Genomic DNA, 19,952 nt, shown 5'->3' with positions numbered 1-19,952 from the left:
TACACTGGGCGTTGTGATCTCTAATAGCTGTGTGCATGAGAGATTCTTGATATTTTTATAGAGTTGAGCTCTTCCTTACCAGGCTACAAAAGGAGACAAGTTACTCAGGACGTCCTACATTAAAATCAGTTTATTTTTGCAGTATCTTTTTAGTATAAAATACATTTTGGACCATCACAACTCTGCCTTGCACAAGAAGGGACTTACTAGAAAGTGATTCTACAAAGTGTCCTTGAAATGTATGTTCATGCGGAACAGAAAATGCAGAAGTACAGAGAAGAAAGCACAGGGCTCAGTGTGCTTCATCAAGGGCCTCAGAGGTGCCAAATCCCCCAACCAGAGAACATTACAGCAGCCCTTGACGTTTCAAGTCTTCATAGGTCTTTTTATTCACCACATTCCCACTGGAATCCTCATATTCCTCCTAGAAGGGAAGCGAGAACATTGGTAGTATCTGGGCACAGCATGAAATAAGAATGGGAGAGTAACAGTAACTGAGGTTTAGCTCCACCAACAGCAGCCTGTCAGCCCCTCAAACTAAAACAGACTAAGATCCCCTCTTCTGCACATCTCCACACAGGGTCTTTCAGTGGACTCCCAAAGAAGGATAAATATCTGTTTGCAATGAGGACTGGGGTGGAGCATGCTAAGTTATTACACTGCCTGCCGCAGTATACTGTCCACTCTATCACAGTTTAGCTAAACTCAGCAGGACAATGGCAAATTCTGTAATAAATTGGATTTCACACTGCATTGTACGCTCATTCTATAAACAGTCTGCTCCGTCATGGTAGGTCCCCCCTGGGCTACAATGGAAGGTTCTTAGTTACAATTTTCACAGAATGACTCCATGGAATCTCTCACCATTTAGATTAAAGATACCTCACTTCCCCCTCCCTCTGCCCCTTTCCAAACAGGAAGGGTTTAGACACTGCAGAGACACGTTCTGAAGATGCTTAGACAGAGAGAAGGGCAGGTGTCATACTAACAAGCAATACATTCCCAGTGAGGCATGTGCAGATCTACACAGTTCCACCAACAGGGGCTCTGTTACAAGCAGGGTGGTCTCCAAACATACTCCCCAGCATTCAAGAGATTCTTCAGGGAACTGGTACCTCTTTTGCTGGGGCTAGAAGTTATGCAGGGTAACAAGACAGATTCAGCCAAACAGTAATGGCAACACCTGAATACTGATCCTCAGCTCACCTCTGTGTCAGGCTGCCATCTCTCCGAAGCTTTCTGCTGCTTCAGCTTTGCCCACACTGCAAATACAAAGTCACATTGGATCAGAATGCCATTTCCCTTGAACTATCAGCACTTAGTCTAGCGCCGAATGTACACTGCTCACTCTTAAAACACACACCCCTCAGTCTCACTGGCTGACATGGATTGCACAGATTACTCAACAAGAGAGGCTGGCCATCACAGCTCAGGTAGATACCTGAGCAGCATAGATTCATAGATACTAAGGTCAGAAGGGACCATTCTGATCATCTAGTCCGACCTCCTGCACAACGCAGGCCACAGAATCTCACCCACCCACTCCTACAAAAAACCTCACCTATGTCTGAGCTACTGAAGTCCTCAAATCATGATTTAAAGACTTCAAGGAGCAGAGAAGCCTCCCTCCAGTCATCCATGCTACAGAGGAAGGCGAAAAACCTCCAGGGCCTCTCCAATCTGCCCTGGAGGAAAATTCCTTCCCGACCCCAAATATGGTGATCAGCTAAACCCTGAGCGTATGGGCAAGATTCACCAGCCAGATACCCAGGAAAGAATTTTCTGTAGTAACTCAGATCCCATCCATCTAATATCCCATCTCAGGGGATTAGTCCTATTTACCCTGAATAACAGAGAGCCTCAGACAGGGTTGATCATTAATATAAGACACTAGGCTTGTCTGACAGTTTGTATTGTGTGCAGCATTTCTCATCGGGTGTAAAACGAGCTGCATTTGAATGTCGGCTCACCAGAGGCACTGCAGACACCCTTCCCAACCCCGCAGCGCTCAGTGACACTGCAATCACGCCCCTTAGAAGCAAGAGGCAAGTTTGCCTCAAGCCAGCTGTTACAGAAGCTCTTAAGGGAAGGGAGGCCAGCAAGATGAAGTAGCAAGTATAAGGGGGAGAGTTCTGATTAGATGAGCTGACAAGCCAGTTTAGAGAAGAAGGGAAATAAAGGGAACCCTAGTTCAGCTGCATTGAACCAGAGTCAGAATGTTTCATGGGCATCTGTTCCAGGTTCTCTCAACAAATTTTTTGGTGGCCCCAGAGTGCAGCCACCAACTCTTGCTGGTGGCTGCTCTAAATTTTTTTCCTAAAATACTTAATTAACTTTAGGAAAAACAAATAAATATACACATATATATGTCCAAATCACTGTAAAAGGTTGGTTGGTTTTGCAGATTCAATAATAAAAATAATGCACAGTTGTCTCTATTCTTACTGGACCTAAACAGAATAGAAACACAATTAAGGTGCTTTGCACACTCTTGTCTTTTTTTGTTGTTGTGTTTCTTTTATTAGGAAAAAAAAAAAAAGGCAGCCAAAAAGCAAAAGATTTACTAACTCATAAGCCTGCTGCTGTGAAAAGTGATATTTTTGTTTGTTAATAATCACAGCAGACTTACTAGCTATCTGGGAGGCTGTGAAAAGTGATATTAACAAACATACAAATTACAAATATCAATTTTCACAGCAGACTTACACAGCTCTAGCCCTGGATGGGGAGGTGGGCAGGGAGACAGTGGGGGCCAGGGGCAATGCGGGGAGGGTGATGAGCTGAGGGCTGGCACCCGCTATCACACGGCCGTGACTGGAGCCTGCCACCCGCCAGCCCAGAGCTGAAGCCCGAAGCCTTAGTGTCACTGCCCCAGGGAAGGTGGGGAACTCACTGGCCACATGCTCTTCTGGCATTTGTGGCTCCAAAGGGGGGCAGGACCCAACCCCTGCTGATGGCCCTGGGGGAGATTCCACTGCTTCTTTCCACCCGTCCCCCACCCCCAGTCACTGCTCTAGAGGCTGTGGCCGCATTTGAGAAATACTGATTTAGGCTATTTCTACACAGCAGCTGGCAGGTGTAATTCTCAAGTGACTGCACTAAAACAGCAGGGTGGCTGCAGTGGCCGGCATGATAACTTGAGCCGAGCTAGCACCTGTATGTCTATTTGAGCTGTGATACGCCCAGCTGCTGTATAGACATAGCCTTAACAGCAAAATTAAACTCCTTTTTCTGGGCTTTACTGCTGTGCTCAGGCAGAAATTCAATCCGACTCTCCCTTCCTACTCCAGAATTGCCAGCGGAAGAGGGGACACAGTTAGCTCACTCTTGCTTCCAGAGCTAAGAAGTCAATCTCCGACTATCTCTGTTGTGGCAGGCAACTTCGTGCCAGCTGCTGCCCTCAGCAGGTAGGTGCCCAGAGCAGAAGCTTTGCATTCTGGCGTTGACTGAAGTACCCAAAGCCAACATCATTAAGTTATGGCCAGTTAAAATGCTAAAGCTTCATGCTTGTAACAGGATTTACCTATAGGATTGCCCTGGCTGAATTGCATCAGGTCTTTCCCTTCTCCCTCCTCACCACGGAGACACACAGGAAGAACTTCATGCATTTCAATCGAGTGTAACCAGTCTCTTGATTATCTGAAGGAGATTCGTGACCCCTAATTGCAATTGGATGATTGAGGTTCCACCATATAAAGAGTTGCTCCCCCAGTGAGAACATTGCTGGCTGAATGTCTCTTCACTGGCAGTCACAACAGGCAGCACATCCCCACATGTGCCCAACAGAACAGCACAGATGAAAACAGACTCCACCTGCTCTCAGTTCTGAATAGAGATGTGCCAACATCACTTACAAGAGACTGCATCTTCAATCTGCGTGACATTAGCAAAATGGGCTGTGTTGGGAATGCCCAGGCATCTCATCCCATGAGCATGACGCCACTCCTGGAGGCAGAGCAGAAAGATCAGTATACAGGAGAGAGTTACATATAGCCCACAAAGTCACAGGCACACCGTTAAAGTAAGTCAAACCTGTCTGAAAACAACAAATTAATGTCCAAGGGGACTAGAATGGAAAGAAAACAAGAGGAAAAACTATTTCTATCTGTATTTTCCAGTTTGTTTCCTTTGACTATATACAAGATTCTGTTAGTTTCCCTTTTATGTGGGCCTTTCACACAACAATACAAGAAAAAAAGTTTCACAAAAAAGGAAAATTTGATTGTAAATCCATAAAGATTAGTCATGGCAGTACTTGAAGTTACTTTTAAACTAATTTTTTTAAACCGACTACACATTAGACACCATTAACTTAATCAGCTTATGAGAATTTCATAGTATCAAATCTTAGAACTAAGCTACAATCCTATAATATAACAACAAACAACAACAATGGTTTAAAAGCAGTTTGTGATTCCACGAGGCTAGGCGCTCCCCAGGAGTGCAACAATACAGTAATCGCATGCTTTGGCAAGATGGATTTTCAGCCAAAATACTGTAGGATTCCGACAAAAGTTCACTGACAAGCAGGAGTGGGGACTCCCCTACTGTATAAAGTGCAGCAGATGCAGTGCTATATACTCCTGAGCATCTTTGCACAAAGTTAACTTTCATTTAAATGGCACATCCACAATCAAGGGTTCTCGTCACATACTGCAGAAGTGCAGAGTTAAAAACACGCCTTTTTAGGCCCATTATAATTAAACCATTATTAGCCCCAAGGAGAGAAGCAGCATCCAGAAATAGGCATCTCACTGGTTTTCAGTGTAGGTTTCTCCTAGTACTTACAATCTCAGTACTAACAAAACTAGAATCCACTTACATTTATACCTCTTGAAAGATCAGTTTGCTCCTAGGTATATTTTAAAAGCTATTAAAATCGGTTACTTAGATCTGAGTTTTACGGAACTTGTTTCCTCTATCAGCTTTGCTAGAGAGCACTACAGTAAGGTGTCTGTCAACATACTGCCAGTATCTAAGGCGGTAGCTAACAGGTACTCAGCAACAGTTCAGGCACTGCTAGACATTGGAATCGGGGTACCTGAAAAGGGAGACCCTACAACCCTCAAGGACAAATGGCACCTGAGTGCCCCTTCAAATGGATTATAACTCAAACGGTACAGCCCTGCAGTCTCAGCACCACGCATGGGCCCACGACTGGGATAGGATTCATACATGCCCTTCTGGCTCAGAAGTGACAGCTTCAATCACCAAGACTCCATCCATTAGTTACATATAACTAGGATTACCTTAAAGTTGACTGATGGGCTAATGCCAAAGCGTTACTTACCGCGAAGTGCCGCTGGAAAGCTTTGGGCCCTCGGTAGGTGTAGTTACCGCAAATCTCACAGTTGTAGTTGATGTTCAAACCATGCAGTTTATATAACCAATAGGGGATAGGCTGAAAAACAAGCCAGGCAAAACTTAGGTCAGATGGCAAGACAAGTAGTTTGGATACAGTCAAAGATCTCTGCTCTGGAGCACCTGGGGAGCCAGGCTCACCTTGCCATCCCAACCAAGAGGCAGATTTTTAGGGTTGTAAATTATTTCATTCTCTTCATCTTCGCTTTCGCTCTCACTGATCTGCTCCTCCTCTTCCTCCTCTCTCTCTTCCCCTGTGCGGGCTTGCTTACGCTGCACGTTCTCATGGGTGAGATGTCTCTGTTCCTATGATGCAGGAAAGCACAGAGGCATGAAACATGGCAGCATATGTGGTAGCAAATGAACAAACCAAAAAATGTGTGGGGGAAATCACAGGAGTATTCACCCTTCTTATGTTAAATCCCCTCCACTGGCTTCATTAGCGTCTGTGCCACAACACTGCATTGATTTGTCTGCAGTCGAACAAGACAACTCCATCCTGTTTTGCTCAGCCCAACAATCTGAAAGGTCACTGGGTGTAATGCAGTTCTCACCAAGAGAAGACAGTGGAAAGCTTTAATTCCAAGGCAATTGCTTGGCAATGGTGGCAATCAGCCTTCTAAGAGTGACCACTGAAAACTGAGACAAGAACATGAAGCCAAATAAAGGCAGCACTCACAGGGGCTTGCTATCTCTGGTGGTTAGATGTAAAATCTAAGTTCTACACCAAGGAGAAAAGGCTGCCCCAAGAGCAGCATGACTGTCCTGTTTGGGTTGCCGTTCACAAGAGAGGCAGACCCAATCCTCAGCATCAATTGTTGTACGAGATGAATTCTTAACTAGAAGCTAACAGGTTAACAAACAACAGGAATAAGCAGTTCCAACCCCTTGCTTTAAATATTTCCAGATTTGTACAGCACGATACATAAAATAACCCTTCTATACATGGTGTTTAAGAAAGGATAAGATGGAAAACATGAATGAGCTTCCAACACCTTTTGAAGGCACTGCATCTACAAAGCTCAAAAAAGGTAAAAAGTAAAAACCTTACCCCAAGAATTTCTACATACTCGTAGACCTGAGCTTCCAGGAACGCAAGGTCTTTGTTCCTCTCTGTGTCCCTGGAAATACAAAGGGTAACTTTGTGAAATCCTTTTCAAGCACTGCAAATGCTGTCCATGCACCCGATTCTTAAAGATATATTTGATTTGTAGCTATTAAGAAACTGGGAAAACAAATATCAACCACTCCCTGTAGCCTCTGCTGCACATGTACTGATCAGTCAGGCCAGACACACTGACCAGTATGAAACTTTTGGGGACTCACCTTTTGCTTCCTTTTGTCTTTGGATTCTTGGCAAACAAGGAAGAATCGAGGGCTTCCAAGGATTTGCCTTTTGTGCTGAACAGCCTCTGAGCACGTTCTTCCAGAGTGCTGGGAGAAAGCAGGGAAGAAGGTGAATCTAGGGTGTAGGTTTATTTTTTAAGTAGATTGGTTTGTGCTCAATAATTATGTTTTTAATTATATTATACATTAAATCATTCAGAGGTCATGAGATTGTAAGAATAAGGATCAGTTTCAGTGATCCTTGAGGAACATGGCTTAGGCACAGCTTTTGCATCAGGGTTTCCCCAGGCTCATGAGGTCCTACTATTCCACATTATGTATTAGTCCATTATGAACCTCAGACTTCAAAGCAAAGAATATGATAAAAATTCCTTGCCATACTTTCAGGGTTGTCTTTTATAAGAATTATTCCACAGATCTTTGGAAAACAAACAGATGTCCAATGCAGCAATGTGAGACAAATAGCTCAATAACTGAAAGGAATCTAGAAAAAAGCCACAGCTTCTTACCCGCCACATTTCAGACCCAAAGCCAGTAAAGCAGATTTTAATCTGTCCAGTCCCAGGGAGGCCAATTCCTGTACAATTAAAATAAACCAATGTACACAAACATTGCTTTCAGGTGTTAACAACAATATGATACAAGTGTATCCATTTTAATTCATTAAAAAAAATGCAGCATTGCTCATGAAAGCACTAAGGTGGCTCTCTTCTACCCAGATCAATGACGTCTATGGCAGGAGCCTGACCCCAGCTACGATGAAGAAAAATGCTTCCAGGTTACTGGTATCTCCAGTGACAGAAAGCACAGGCCACCTGCACAGTGAACTTGCCATTTACAGTGGTTATGGCCTGAGAATCACATTCCCATAAAAAGAATTTCCCATAAAAGGAACAAGGTGGACGGATCCCACCAAGATTTTTCAGTATAAAGTGCTTAACACACAGAGAACATACCTCCCAAGAGGAAAATGCTGAGAGATCCAGATGGGCTCCTGCATGGGTAAGTGCACTGCTAGTCTCTTTCTGCCAAGAAAAGCCACATAAATTGCTAGATAAATCTTCAGAACATTACATAACATTTGAGCAGCAATACCAAAATATCCTCCCTCCTTCAAGAAGGATGATATTGTTAATAATGGGGAGATCTCAGCACTAAACTGAAAAAATCAAATACATGGGAAACCTCCTGGAAAGACAGAAAACACATTAGCAGTAAGCAGTGTCTCTACTGTTTTGGGACACAACCAAACTACACTACACTGTGAGACTGTTAACCTTGATGATCATTTTACACACCACGACACTGTATGCAAGCCGTGAGAAATACATCAGCATTTCACATGTGCATAATGATTGCTCACCGGCCAACCAGGGAACGTTCCATTGTCCCACTTCTTCTCAAACTCATTCTGAATCTTCCCAAAAAGTTCATTCTGATCCAGCAGCGGCTTCACCCGATCTGTGTAATCCTGCAGGTACTCAAGAAGCATTTCAAGATACCTGGCAGAGGAAGAGCCAGCTCACTTAATTCAGTATCAGAGTTTGTGTAAAAAGAACACATTAGACATTTTTGCATCATGCCATACTGAACCGCATCATGGTGACACCCCTTGCCCCACAATTATACAGGGAATAGTCCCACTATTTCCTTCCTTCCCAACAAATCTCTCTTCTACTGAACAACCTCCTGAGTGTTAAGAACAACCTCTGGGTAACAGATTATTTCACCAGAAGCCTCAATCCGAATGAAACTTCTTCATCTGTTTGACTTTTTAGGTTACAGGAAAGATTCACAGTTGACAAATACAGCACATACAACCTGACGGTCTCACAAACATACATGTAGGTGTGATTTAATTCCACATCATCTGTTAGTCTTGTAAACAGCAATTCAATAAGAGATGATTTGTCTGAAATTGAAAAGGCTCAACATTTACACAGAGAAGCTTGCCTGTAAAGCGTATGGACTTAGAAAGAAAAAATAAAAATAAATAGCATGAAACAGATGGGGGAAAACAAGGAGAGAGAAGAACATTCACTGGATGTTTACACAAAAATAATTAGCAATGAGTGTGGATTGTTGATATTTGGCCTTCTCCACACTACAAACATCACCATATTTCTCACATATTTAAGCATACTTGTGGCCCAAACTCTTTTATTCCTGCCTTGGCAGATCCCCCCGGTACAGTCATTCCAAAGAGCCATAGATATCTACCAAGGTTAAACCATGGTTCTCTAACATGGGTTATTCCACAAGCCAGTGCACTATATTCTATCGTGGTCTGGGTCCCAGCCATGGCCCTGTCCATAAGAAGGGAATTTTAGCAGTGTGTTCCCAATAATGCTACCACCACTTTAATGGCATCAGCAGAAGCCCTAGTGTGGGACAAGATTTTGGTGGCTTCCAATATTTTTACCACCATGTCAGTGAACCCTAGTTACACAGCCACATTAAACCAAGGATTCTTTGAGCATGGATAAAACATATTTTCATCATTAACTTGACAAATAGATGGGACAGCTCACACCTCTCAGAGCTATTGTTTCAGGCTCTGTTTGCAAACCCTGCATTAGTTATATTTGGACAATTCTCTTCACAACCATAAAAGCTAAAAGACATAGGATGTGACTTTCAAAAGCGCTCAGCCTTGGCCTAAATCTACTCCAGTTGAAGTCAATGATAAAACTCCCTTTGCCTTCAAAGGAGCAGCGAAGCCAAAACTTAAGCATTTTTGAAAATTCCAAAACACTGACAGCTTAGATCCTGCTCACATTTCTGAGAGGGTGTGGATTCTGCAGAAAGTCCTTACTTTATGAAACACTAAAACTACATCTAAGGAGTACCCATTCACATTCCCCACAGTGAATTTTCATCCTGACTGTGAATTAATGCTTTTCACAAAGCAATCACTCTGTATCTGACCTCTTGGTTCTCCTCCTCAAAGGAAACCTGCATAATGCCTTCAAAAGATGAGTCTGGGAGATTAAATTCATAACTTTGCTAGACACTTAAAATCATGGACTGAATAGAGACACTGGATTTATGGCTTATAGATTGTTGTAATAACCCAAAGGAGTACTTGTGGCACCTTAGAGACTAACAAATGTATTTGAGCATAAGCTTTCATGTGCATCCGATGAAGTGAGCTGTAGCTCACGAAAGCTTATGCTCAAATAAATTTGTTAGTCTCTAAGGTGCCACAAGTACTCCTTTTCTTTTTGCGGATACAGACTAATACGGCTGCTACTCTGAAACCTGTAATAACCCACTAAACCCTCTCCAGCTTTCCATCTTCCTCACCAAAGGATTGGAGAGGTATTAACAGGCCACTTCACTGTGAGTGATCCTTGAAATGTGTTAACTACTTATGCTAAACAATCTGTTCCATCTTGTATTTATTTAGCTGTGATGCTAGGGTACCTTTCCCACGCCTGAAGAAGAGCTCCGTGTGGTTCAAAAGCTTGTCTCTCACCAACAGAAGTTGGTCCAATAGAACATATTATCTCACCCACGCTGTCTCTCTAATATATTGGGATCAACACGGCTACAATAACACTGAATACAACAAAGGAAGATATTGAATTGAACATGAAGAAAAAGGAAGCAAAACTTAACAGCATAATCTACTCCCTGAGAAAATGCAAGGAACATCATCATCCCCAGAGGTCTCACCATCACTTACAACTCCATATCTGCTGAACAGCTCTGCAGAAGAGCTTTGTAAAAACTGAGGAATCACATACTGCACCTCATATACTCCAGAAGAATTAATTAATTAATTCAAACAAGAATTAATCCCATGCTCCCACATACTGGAAGAAAAAAACGAAACAGGAAACTTACCATAAAATCATGCAAGAAACCCAAAACTACTACCAAAAACACCGGGTGGCAGCCATCCACCACAAAAACAGAAAGTGGAACCAACTACAACTCCACAACCCACAGAACTCTACCAGAGAAACGGATCACATTATGGAACTAGGCACCCAAATACCTGAAGAGAACCTGCTTCAATACTAACATAAAACCCCCTCCAACCACACACCCCTAGGTGTCACCAACCACCCCATACTCGAACCCATACGGTGTATCAACAGTTATTACCCATACTCAATGGGGGCAACATCCCAAAAGAAATATTTCCTAAGCCCACATTTTGGTCTTCGAACAACCCCACAACCTCATCATCAGAAGCAAGATCACCACAGACCAGGAGGACACATCAACTCAAAGTAGCACCAGACCCTGCCAGATCAATAGATGCAAAACATGCAGACAGCTCTCCACTGCTGCAATGAGCAACACCCCCCCACAACACAACTTTCAAGATCTATGGATTCTACACATGCCTATCCCATACGGTGTACCTTATCCAGTGCACTAAATGCCCCAACAACAATTATGTGGGTGAAACCAGACGCTCACACAGAAAAATGATAAAAGACCCAAACCACCGTGTCATCTATGGGTGAACACTTTCACAAAGAGATCACTCGTAATCTGACCTCTCAGGATAGGTCTACACAGGGATAAAAGTCGCTGGCCCGAGCCAGCTGACCCAAGCCAGCCGCTGGTTTTCTATACCCATGCAGACATACTCTCAGTCCTCTCCTCAATGGAGATATGCACAACACCTTCAAAAAAACATGCCTGGACACTTAAATTCATAACTTTGCTAGACACTAAAAATCATGGACTGAATAGACACACTGGATTTATGGTTTATAACAAAAAACCTATAATCCACTAAACTCCCCTCCACCCCAGGATTGGAGAAGCATTAAAGGGCCTTGAATGCACATCACAGAATTTAATTCCTCCTGGACAGCCTGTCACGGATGAAGGGCCCACCTTTTATATTCAGCATTTTTTCTCTCTTTGGGAATATCGAAGAGTTGGTCAAACGTGGATAAGTATGTGATGTAATCCAGTTTCTGAAAATAAAGATTTATTTTACACACAAAACAACCTGATTAACAATACATCTCCAGTCACCCACTGGACCACAAGAAATGGCATCTTTCCATACCTCCATTCTAGGTTGCAGCATGCCACTTTAGAGACCCTGGGTTATTTGGTAAAAGAGGCGAAAAAAGGGCACAGCCTCTTTCAAGACCACATCAGTGGAGAGGCCTGTGAGAGCAGTTGTAGATACAACTGCACGAATGGGAGAGCCCAGGAAAGGGTCACTTAGAATTTAAAAATTCTTAACCTGTAGCCTCCAAAAAATAGGCACCAGTATAACACATGGGTGGAAATGAACTATTTAAAATGACACCAGAAATGCTTGTCTCTGAACACTCAATAATAGATATTTGAGCATGTCTCCTAAGCAATTATAGCCTCTTACCTCTGATGATTTTAAGTTAATGTACTTGAGATAACAATCATGAAGATCCAAGTACCGGCCATACCCTTCTTCATCTGTGAACTCCACTAGATCTATAGAAGACACATTATACAAAGAGCTTTATTAGAAATACTGAAGATCAGAATTACTGCAGATTATTCTCATTTCAAGTATCCCTCTTGTGTTAGAACCATCTTGTGTAAGCATAGCTTGTAACTGCAGCTGAATACAAGCTATATTACGCGAGATGTTTCTTAATGTTTTTGCAGGTTCTAAACATAATCAACTAACTGCTCCTTTACAGTAATACACTAGATCCACTCTCAAGAGAGAGGCGCTTTTACTGCAGAACATTCCAGAGTGGATAAAATACACACAATAAAAAGGCACAGGGGCTACAGGTTTGTATAATTTTTGGTGGTGCCCAGAATGGGTCCAAGTTGCACCCCACACATCCCCCTAAGGGTCTGGGAGGGGGGAGGTGTGGGGCTCTGGGAAGTGTTTGCGTGTAGGGGGAGGCTCTGGGAGGGAGTTGGGGTGTGGAGTCAGGACTGGGGCAGGCAGTTGGGGTGCAGGGGACGGGATCTGGGAGGGAGTTGGGGTGTGGGGTCTGGACTTGGGCAGGAGGAGTGGGTGTGGGGGATGTTTTCTGGGAGGGAGTTTGGGTGAGGGGTCTGGGCCGGAGCAGGGGTGCAGGAGGGGGCTCAGGGCTGGGGGTTAGGGTGCAGGGGGTGAGAGCTCTGGCTTGGGGGCACAGGCTCTGGGATGGGGCAGGGCCAGGAATGAGAAGCTTGGGTGCAGACTGGCTGCCCCGGGGCTAGGGCCAGAGAGGACTCCCCCCACAACCCTCTCCCCCACTGCTGCTGCCCCTCACCGTAGCCTCACTGGGGTGGGGGGTGAGGCTGCCCCTTGCCCAGCGTGGGGCAGAAGCAGTGACTGTGGGTGGAGGGAGGTGCAGGGTGTCACTACACTCACCCAAGCCCCAACTGCTCAGGTCCAGGAAGCTTCCTCGCCTGCTGCACCACACCGTAGCCTCACAGAGGGGAGGCTGCCCCTTGCCCCTGGCTGCAGGCTGGGAGGGGCAGGATCACTGGGTCAGACACTCAAGCCCTAGCAGCTGCTCAGGTGAGTGAGGTGGGTGCTGGGGGAGGGGAGGGCTGCCAATCATGTGTGCACCTCCTCCGATGCAGCAGCAGCAGCCAGCTGCCTCAGCCTGCTCTTATGCCATAGCCTAGCCTTAGGCTGCCACCCAGGCAAAGGAGAGCAGCGCAGAGCAGCAGGGGAGCTGCCTACTTTTAATCAGGCAGGGATGCTCCGGGGCCCAGGGGAGGTGCATGGGGGGGCAGCAGGCGGGGGACGCTCCAGGCAGGGCCAGGGGAGACACCCGACTCCAAATATTGGTGGAGCTGGACCCCCGGCCCTGAATATTGCTGGAGCCAGGCACCATAGGCCCACGTAACTTGCCGCCCCTGAGTAACTTTCAGAGGGTTATTAAGGGGAGAGATTCAGAGACAAGCCAACCAGACAACTCACTAAATAAAAACAAGCAAGCATGGCGTTTTTGCTAGATCTAAGTTTAAATATGAAACCATGGACTTACTTTGTGCCTCTTCACTGGGGTTCTCTCTGGCTTTCAACAGTTCCTCAAATTCCACTGACATCGGCACACAGATCTTCCGGAAAGATCAGACGTTATAGCAAAAATACACACACACACACACTACTGCGAAAAAGTCCAGACCAATTAACATGAAGTCACACTTACAAATCTGCACTTTCCATAATGAACCTATTGCAGAAGTATTCCCACTGCCAAATCAAAGCTCATCTTGTTGCAAACTGAGGCCTGTTTTTTGTTTCTGCCATTTCATACAACACAAACTGTACTGAGATATTACTCTGTGTGTTATTCAGTTCCTCTTCAATGACATGTAACCAGTACATACACAAAGTACACTACCTGGAGAACAGCAGATTCCCTGGCCAAAGAGTGAGGAAAAGCCAAGGCAATAGGATTTTTGCCATTCAGTTCAGAGGCTGCAGGGACAGATATGAAGTCAACTCTATCAAGCAATTGCCTTGAAATTCCCCTGCATGAACTGGCATTCTGCTGTTTTGAATTCCAGAGGTTCTCTCCTTTCACTGATGCAGAAACAAATTACGTAGACAACTCCTAAAAATACCTTCTTCACAGAGGGGAGGAGGACCCCACACCCTCAAAAAAAACACTCTGGCCAGCACATGGAAGACAATGCTGAATGCCTCCCCCAGCAGCAGAGGAGAACACAGCTCCTAAGCTGAAAGCACAACATTCATGGGACATGATTAGCATTTTGCATACTTTCTCATTCTTGGGCTGCTCTCTCTCTTTAATGGAATGCCTTTTCTATCACAGGAACTTGGACATGGTCCCTGGTCTAAAACCACCTCTTTTCACTCACCATATTTTAATATTTTGGAATTTGTCATAAACAAAATAGGTTGAGAAGAACCGAACTGATAATGCAAAGCATCCAAGAGCACTCAATGTATAGATATACTCCTTGTCACTGTCCTGTGGGTCCACATACCCATGGCATACAGAGACACTTACCTCATTTGGGTGCTTCCGGTGAAATTCCTTGATCTGTTTCAGTCTATTATAGAATTCTGCAAACTCATTTGGCCCTGAAATGGCACTGAGCTCCTCCTTCCGTAACCTGAGGGTCAAGGAGAAACAATTAAAGTCAGATTTTGAGGGTAATAGAGGGCAGGTTTAGGATTGTTTATAGCAAACAGATATTGAAACTGATGTAATTGAAGAGTTTCATTAATGATTCTCTTCATGTCTACTTCTGGCATTCTGATTACACAAGGGTTCCCAAAAATATGGAAAAATCGTCACCCACCCTGCAATACCAATCTCTCAACCAAAATTACACAGAGATCTCAAACTCAGACAGGGTTATGATTTTGAGGCTCTGCTCTCCTTCCGACATTCAGGTGCATCATCCCCAATTACTGCCCTTCAAGCCTCTCAGAGTCTCCCACTCAAATGAGAGACTCAAGCCAAAAGAGACAACAACCCCTCCCCCACACCCTGTTACAATCGACACAGGATTAAATTCAATAGCAAATCTGGAGAGTTGCTTTGACAGTATCAAGCACTGAAATATGATTCCACTGGTGCATTTGCTACCATCACCACAAACACCCCTTTTCAACTGTTATATGGGCTATGTTTACACTACAGACCTTACATTGGTGCAGGTGCAATGTCTCCCGTGCAGCCGCTCTATGCCAACGGGAGAGAGCTCTCCCGTCAGCATAATTAAATCACCCCCAATGACAACGGTGTGTCTGTCAATAAAACTTATGTCGGTCAGGGTGTGTTTTTCTCACACCCCTGACAAAAGTTTTACCAACAAAAGCGCTAGTGTAGACATAGCCATGGAAGAATTTACTGCTGAAGTGTGCTGAACCAGTAACACCCTTTCTTGTCCCTTATTCTACCAAAGAAGCAACACACAGCAAGTTAAATGTGATTTGCAGGAATCTTTAACTATGTTCAGGTCTTGGTATGCACTAGGAGTGAAACTCTCATCAGTATATTCAGTAGTTTTTGTTGGTCCCCCCCCTCTTAAAGTTCATTAAACCCACAAATGGGAGTGCAGATAACACAGCCCTAACTGCATCTTATATAATGGACCATTTCAGTGGCAATATCTTCTCTAACGTGATGCTTTGGATTTATGACACAATTATTCTTTCCCTCCCCTTCCCACCCCCACACACTTGTGATCAAACGGTATTTCGCAGCCAAATCTTAGGCCAGCAATAGCTTTGTAATGACATGTTGCTCTATGGTACTAAGGTTATGTCTGGACACTCATCAGAAATGTCTCATCAATGATTTATGTCCACCACTAGACTTTCCTCCCAAGTTAAAAGCTGGCAAGTGCAATAAAACTCCTGGAAGAAAACTTAAGTTTACTTTGGGGGGAGGGGGGGAATCTCTACTTTTACAAGTGCCATAGCTCTAAATGCTTCACTCTCTTTATACATCGACTTAAGAAGTGTTACTAAGTCCTTTCTGTGGCTTTGTAAAGCACTGTGGGTAAGTCTACACTACAGTTAAAAACCCGTGACTGGCCTATGCCAGCTGACTCAGGTTTGCAGGGCTTGGGCTAAGGGGCTGTTTAATTGCTGTGAGGACATACCCTATGTGAAGGCATTTAGCTAGCAGACCTTTCAGTTTTTAAAAAAGGCCAGATCAGGTCTTTTTGCAGGCACTTACCCATCCTTATCATCATACAAGTCTCTCAGATTGCCACTCACTTCCATATACCTCTAAAAAACAAAAACATGTTAGTGTTATGCATGTATCTTTGCTGCAATACAGCACAACGTGCAGAGAAGTTAGGAAAAACAAACTGTTTTCTTGGAAGCTTGACAAAGCTTGCTTACATCTGAAAGGATAATCTCACAAACTTGAGTCAAACAGACCAAGAAATGAAAGAATGCTCACTGAAGAGTAATGAAACATTATAGGGAAATTTAGCAGCTGAAATTGTTTTCAGAGAAATGCAATAATATGGTACCCAAGTCATTTCATGCTCTTCTGTTAAGTTTTGCTGTTCAATAAATTAGCTAAAATGAAAATAATTAATACTGTGATTTAAAATATACCTAAAAGCTTTTAATGCTAAGACTGATAAGTAAATCCATCCAAATCATGCTCCATGTGCCCAAGTTCTGGTAAAAGGTAATGCACATGCATGGTGGAGAATAGACCCTATAACTTCAATATGGATGTAGAAGCCCTCTACACCAACATTCCACACAAAGATGGACTACAAGCCGTCAGGAACAGTATCCCCGATAATGTCACGGCTAACCTGGTGGCTGAACTTTGTGACTTTGTCCTCACCCATAACTATTTCACATTTGGTGACAATGTATACCTTCAAATCAGCGGCACTGCGATGGGTACCCGCATGGCCCCACAGTATGCCAACATTTTTATGGCTGACTTAGAACAACGCTTCCTCAGCTCTTGTCCCCTAATGCCCCTACTCTACTTGCGCTACATTGATGACATCTTCATCATCTGGACCCATGGAAAAGAAGCTCTTGAGGAATTCCACCATGATTTCAACAATTTCCATCCCACCATCAACCTCAGCCTGGACCAGTCCACACAAGAGATCCACTTCCTGGACACTACGGTGCTAATAAGCGATGGTCACATAAACACCACCCTATATCGGAAACCTACTGACCGCTATTCCTACCTACATGCCTCTAGCTTTCATCCAGATCATACCACTCGATCCATTGTCTACAGCCAAGCGCTACGATATAACCGCATTTGCTCCAACCCCTCAGACAGAGACAAACACCTACAAGATCTCTATCATGAATTCCTACAACTACAATACCCACCTGCTGAAGTGAAGAAACAGATTGACAGAGCCAGAAGAGGACCCAGAAGTCACCTACTACAGGACAGGCCCAACAAAGAAAACAACAGAACGCCACTAGCCATCACCTTCAGCCCCCAACTAAAACCCCTCCAACGCATCATCAAGGATCTACAACCTATCCTGAAGGACGACCCATCACTCTCACAGATCTTGGGAGACAGACCAGTCCTTGCTTACAGACAGCCCCCCAATCTGAAGCAAATACTCACCAGCAACCACACACCACACAACAGAACCACTAACCCAGGAACCTATCCTTGCAACAAAGCCCGTTGCCAACTCTGCCCACATATCTATTCAGGGGATACCATCATAGGGCCTAATCACATCAGCCACACTATCAGAGGCTCGTTCACCTGCGCATCTACCAATGTGATATATGCCATCATGTGCCAGCAATGCCCCTCTGCCATGTACATTGGCCAAACTGGACAGTCTCTACGTAAAAGAATGAATGGGCACAAATCAGACGTCAAGAATTATAACATTCAAAAACCAGTTGGAGAACACTTCAATCTCTCTGGTCACTCGATCACAGACCTAAGAGTGGCTATACTTCAACAAAAAAACTTCAAAAACAGACTCCAGCGAGAGACTGCTGAATTGGAATTAATTTGCAAACTGGATACAATTAATTTAGGCTTGAATAGAGACTGGGAATGGATGAGTCATTACACAAAGTATATTCCCCATGGTATTTCTCCCTCCCACCCCACCCCCCACTGTTCCTCTGATATTCTTGTTAACTGCTGGAATTAGCCTACCTGCTTGTCACCATGAAAGGTTTTCCTCCTTCCCCCCCCCCCCCGCTGCTGGTGATGGCTTATCTTAAGTGATCACTCTCCTTACAGTGTGTATGATAAACCCATTGTTTCATGTTCTCTGTGTGTGTGTATATAAATCTCTCCTCTGCTTTTTCCACCAAATGCATCCGATGAAGTGAGCTGTAGCTCACGAAAGCTTATGCTCTAATAAATTTGTTAGTCTCTAAGGTGCCACAAGTACTCCTTTTCTTTTTGCGAATACAGACTAACACGGCTGCTACTCTGAAACCTATAACTTCAATGTCAGGTATCTCTGCAGAACAAATACAGGTAACTAATATGAGTACACTTTTTAAATTTGCAGACAGAAACAAAACTAGGCAAATTCAGCTCATGAGTTTAACTTTAAGCAATACTCCAGTAAATACTGTTATCCCACATGTCTATCGGCTATTGCAGTGCACAAAAAGCCATTTTCCTTTGACCTTGTACCCTGCAAACTTCATGTGCTATCCACATCCAGAAATACAGTTTGTGATGTATTGCTTAAGTAATTTACAACACCACACCATCCTGTGATCCAGCCCATAAACTTTACGGTACACAGCTGTAAGGTAAAGCAGAGGAACGATACTCACGTCCTGCATGGCTCGGGTGCGGTGATCAGAATTAATCTGGTCACGTAACTACAAGACACGGCAGAAAAAGAAGATTAGCCAGACTTTAACTAACGCCAGATTTATTGCCTGAAGTTCAGCTGAGAACAGTCTCTGCTTCACACACAGGGGTTCTCAAACTGGGGGTCGGGAGGTTACTACATGGGGCTCCTGAGCTGTCAACCTCCACCCCAAGCCCGGCTTGCCTCCGGCATTTATAACGGCGTTAAATACATTAAAAAGTGTGTTTAATTTATTAGGGGTCGCACGCAGAGGCTCGCTGTGTGAAAAGGTCGCCAGTAAAACAGTTTGAGACGCTGGGTCAGTGCGAAAAACGCCGCTGTTGGGACATCGCAACACGGCTTATTCCGCCGGCTTCACCCCCCATCGCGCTCGGAGCGGGAAGCGGCTTCCCGGGGACCAGCCGCCGCGCTACAGGGCCCAAGGGCCCGGGGCCCACGAGCCCGGGAGCCGCGAGGCGGGGGGGGCCGCGCCCGGTGCCCGGCAGGGGCGTCCCGTCGCTCCAGGCTCGTGCCCAGGCAAGTCACTGCCCCACCCCCGGGCGCGCTGGGGGTCCCGCCACCTGAGCCGGCCCCGGCCCCAACGGCAGAGCTGGGCCCGCGCCCCCACGCCGCGCCCACTCCCGCCCGCGCCGCGGCGCACCGTGGATTTCTTAATCAGCATCTCCTTGGCCATCACGTCCATGAGCCGCTCCCGCTCCTCGTGATAGCGCCGCTGCTGCTCCAGGATGGTCTCCATCTTCCCCGCGCGCGCGCCCGCCGGCCGGAACCCTCCCTCCCGGGGCTCGGCCCGACCGGAAACCCTCCCTCTCGGTGCTCCCCGTCAGCGGTCCGACCGGAAACCCTCCCTCCCGGTGCTCCCCCTCAGCGGTCCGACCGGAAACCCTCCCTCTCGGTGCTCCCCCTCAGCGGTCCGACCGGAAACCCTCCCTCCCGATGCTCCCCCTCACCGGCCCGACCGGAAACCCTCCCTCCCGGTG

The 19,952-nt window shown here is 45.1% G+C and overlaps 1 protein-coding gene across 1 annotated transcript; it reads right to left on the bottom strand.

Annotated features, from left to right (window-relative positions):
- Positions 1 to 112: 112 nt before the first annotated feature.
- Positions 113 to 19,820, bottom strand: SF3A3 (splicing factor 3a subunit 3). Its single transcript, XM_038377848.2, has 17 exons — positions 19,616 to 19,820; positions 18,935 to 18,982; positions 16,344 to 16,396; positions 14,661 to 14,766; positions 13,668 to 13,740; positions 12,068 to 12,159; positions 11,569 to 11,651; positions 8,072 to 8,210; positions 7,665 to 7,733; positions 7,218 to 7,285; positions 6,688 to 6,795; positions 6,413 to 6,482; positions 5,503 to 5,667; positions 5,291 to 5,401; positions 3,855 to 3,945; positions 1,207 to 1,262; positions 113 to 424 (listed from the first exon to the last, which is right to left on the bottom strand). The coding sequence occupies exons 1-17, from the start codon at positions 19,709 to 19,711 to the stop codon at positions 347 to 349; spliced, it is 1,506 nt and encodes a 501-aa protein (XP_038233776.1). The 5' UTR covers positions 19,712 to 19,820; the 3' UTR covers positions 113 to 346.
- Between the last annotated feature and the right edge of the window lie 132 nt (positions 19,821 to 19,952).

This window comes from Dermochelys coriacea, chromosome 19 (genome assembly GCF_009764565.3).
Source record: "Dermochelys coriacea isolate rDerCor1 chromosome 19, rDerCor1.pri.v4, whole genome shotgun sequence".
NCBI classification, from domain to species: Eukaryota; Metazoa; Chordata; order Testudines; family Dermochelyidae; genus Dermochelys; species Dermochelys coriacea.
Note: the sequence above shows the minus strand (reverse complement) of the source record. Positions and strands in the feature narration are given on the sequence as shown.

Bases quoted from the DNA above. Each gene is read 5' to 3' on its own strand.
- SF3A3 (XM_038377848.2), bottom strand. From the start codon at position 19,711: ATGGAGACCATCCTGGAGCAGCAGCGGCGCTATCACGAGGAGCGGGAG. The intron at 12,160-13,667 runs GTAAGTCCATGG...TGTCTTCTATAG, and splicing joins CCCCAGTGAAGAGGCACAAA to ATCTAGTGGAGTTCACAGAT. The intron at 7,734-8,071 runs GTGAGCAATCAT...TTTTCTTGGCAG, and splicing joins GAACGTTCCCTGGTTGGCCG to AAAGAGACTAGCAGTGCACT.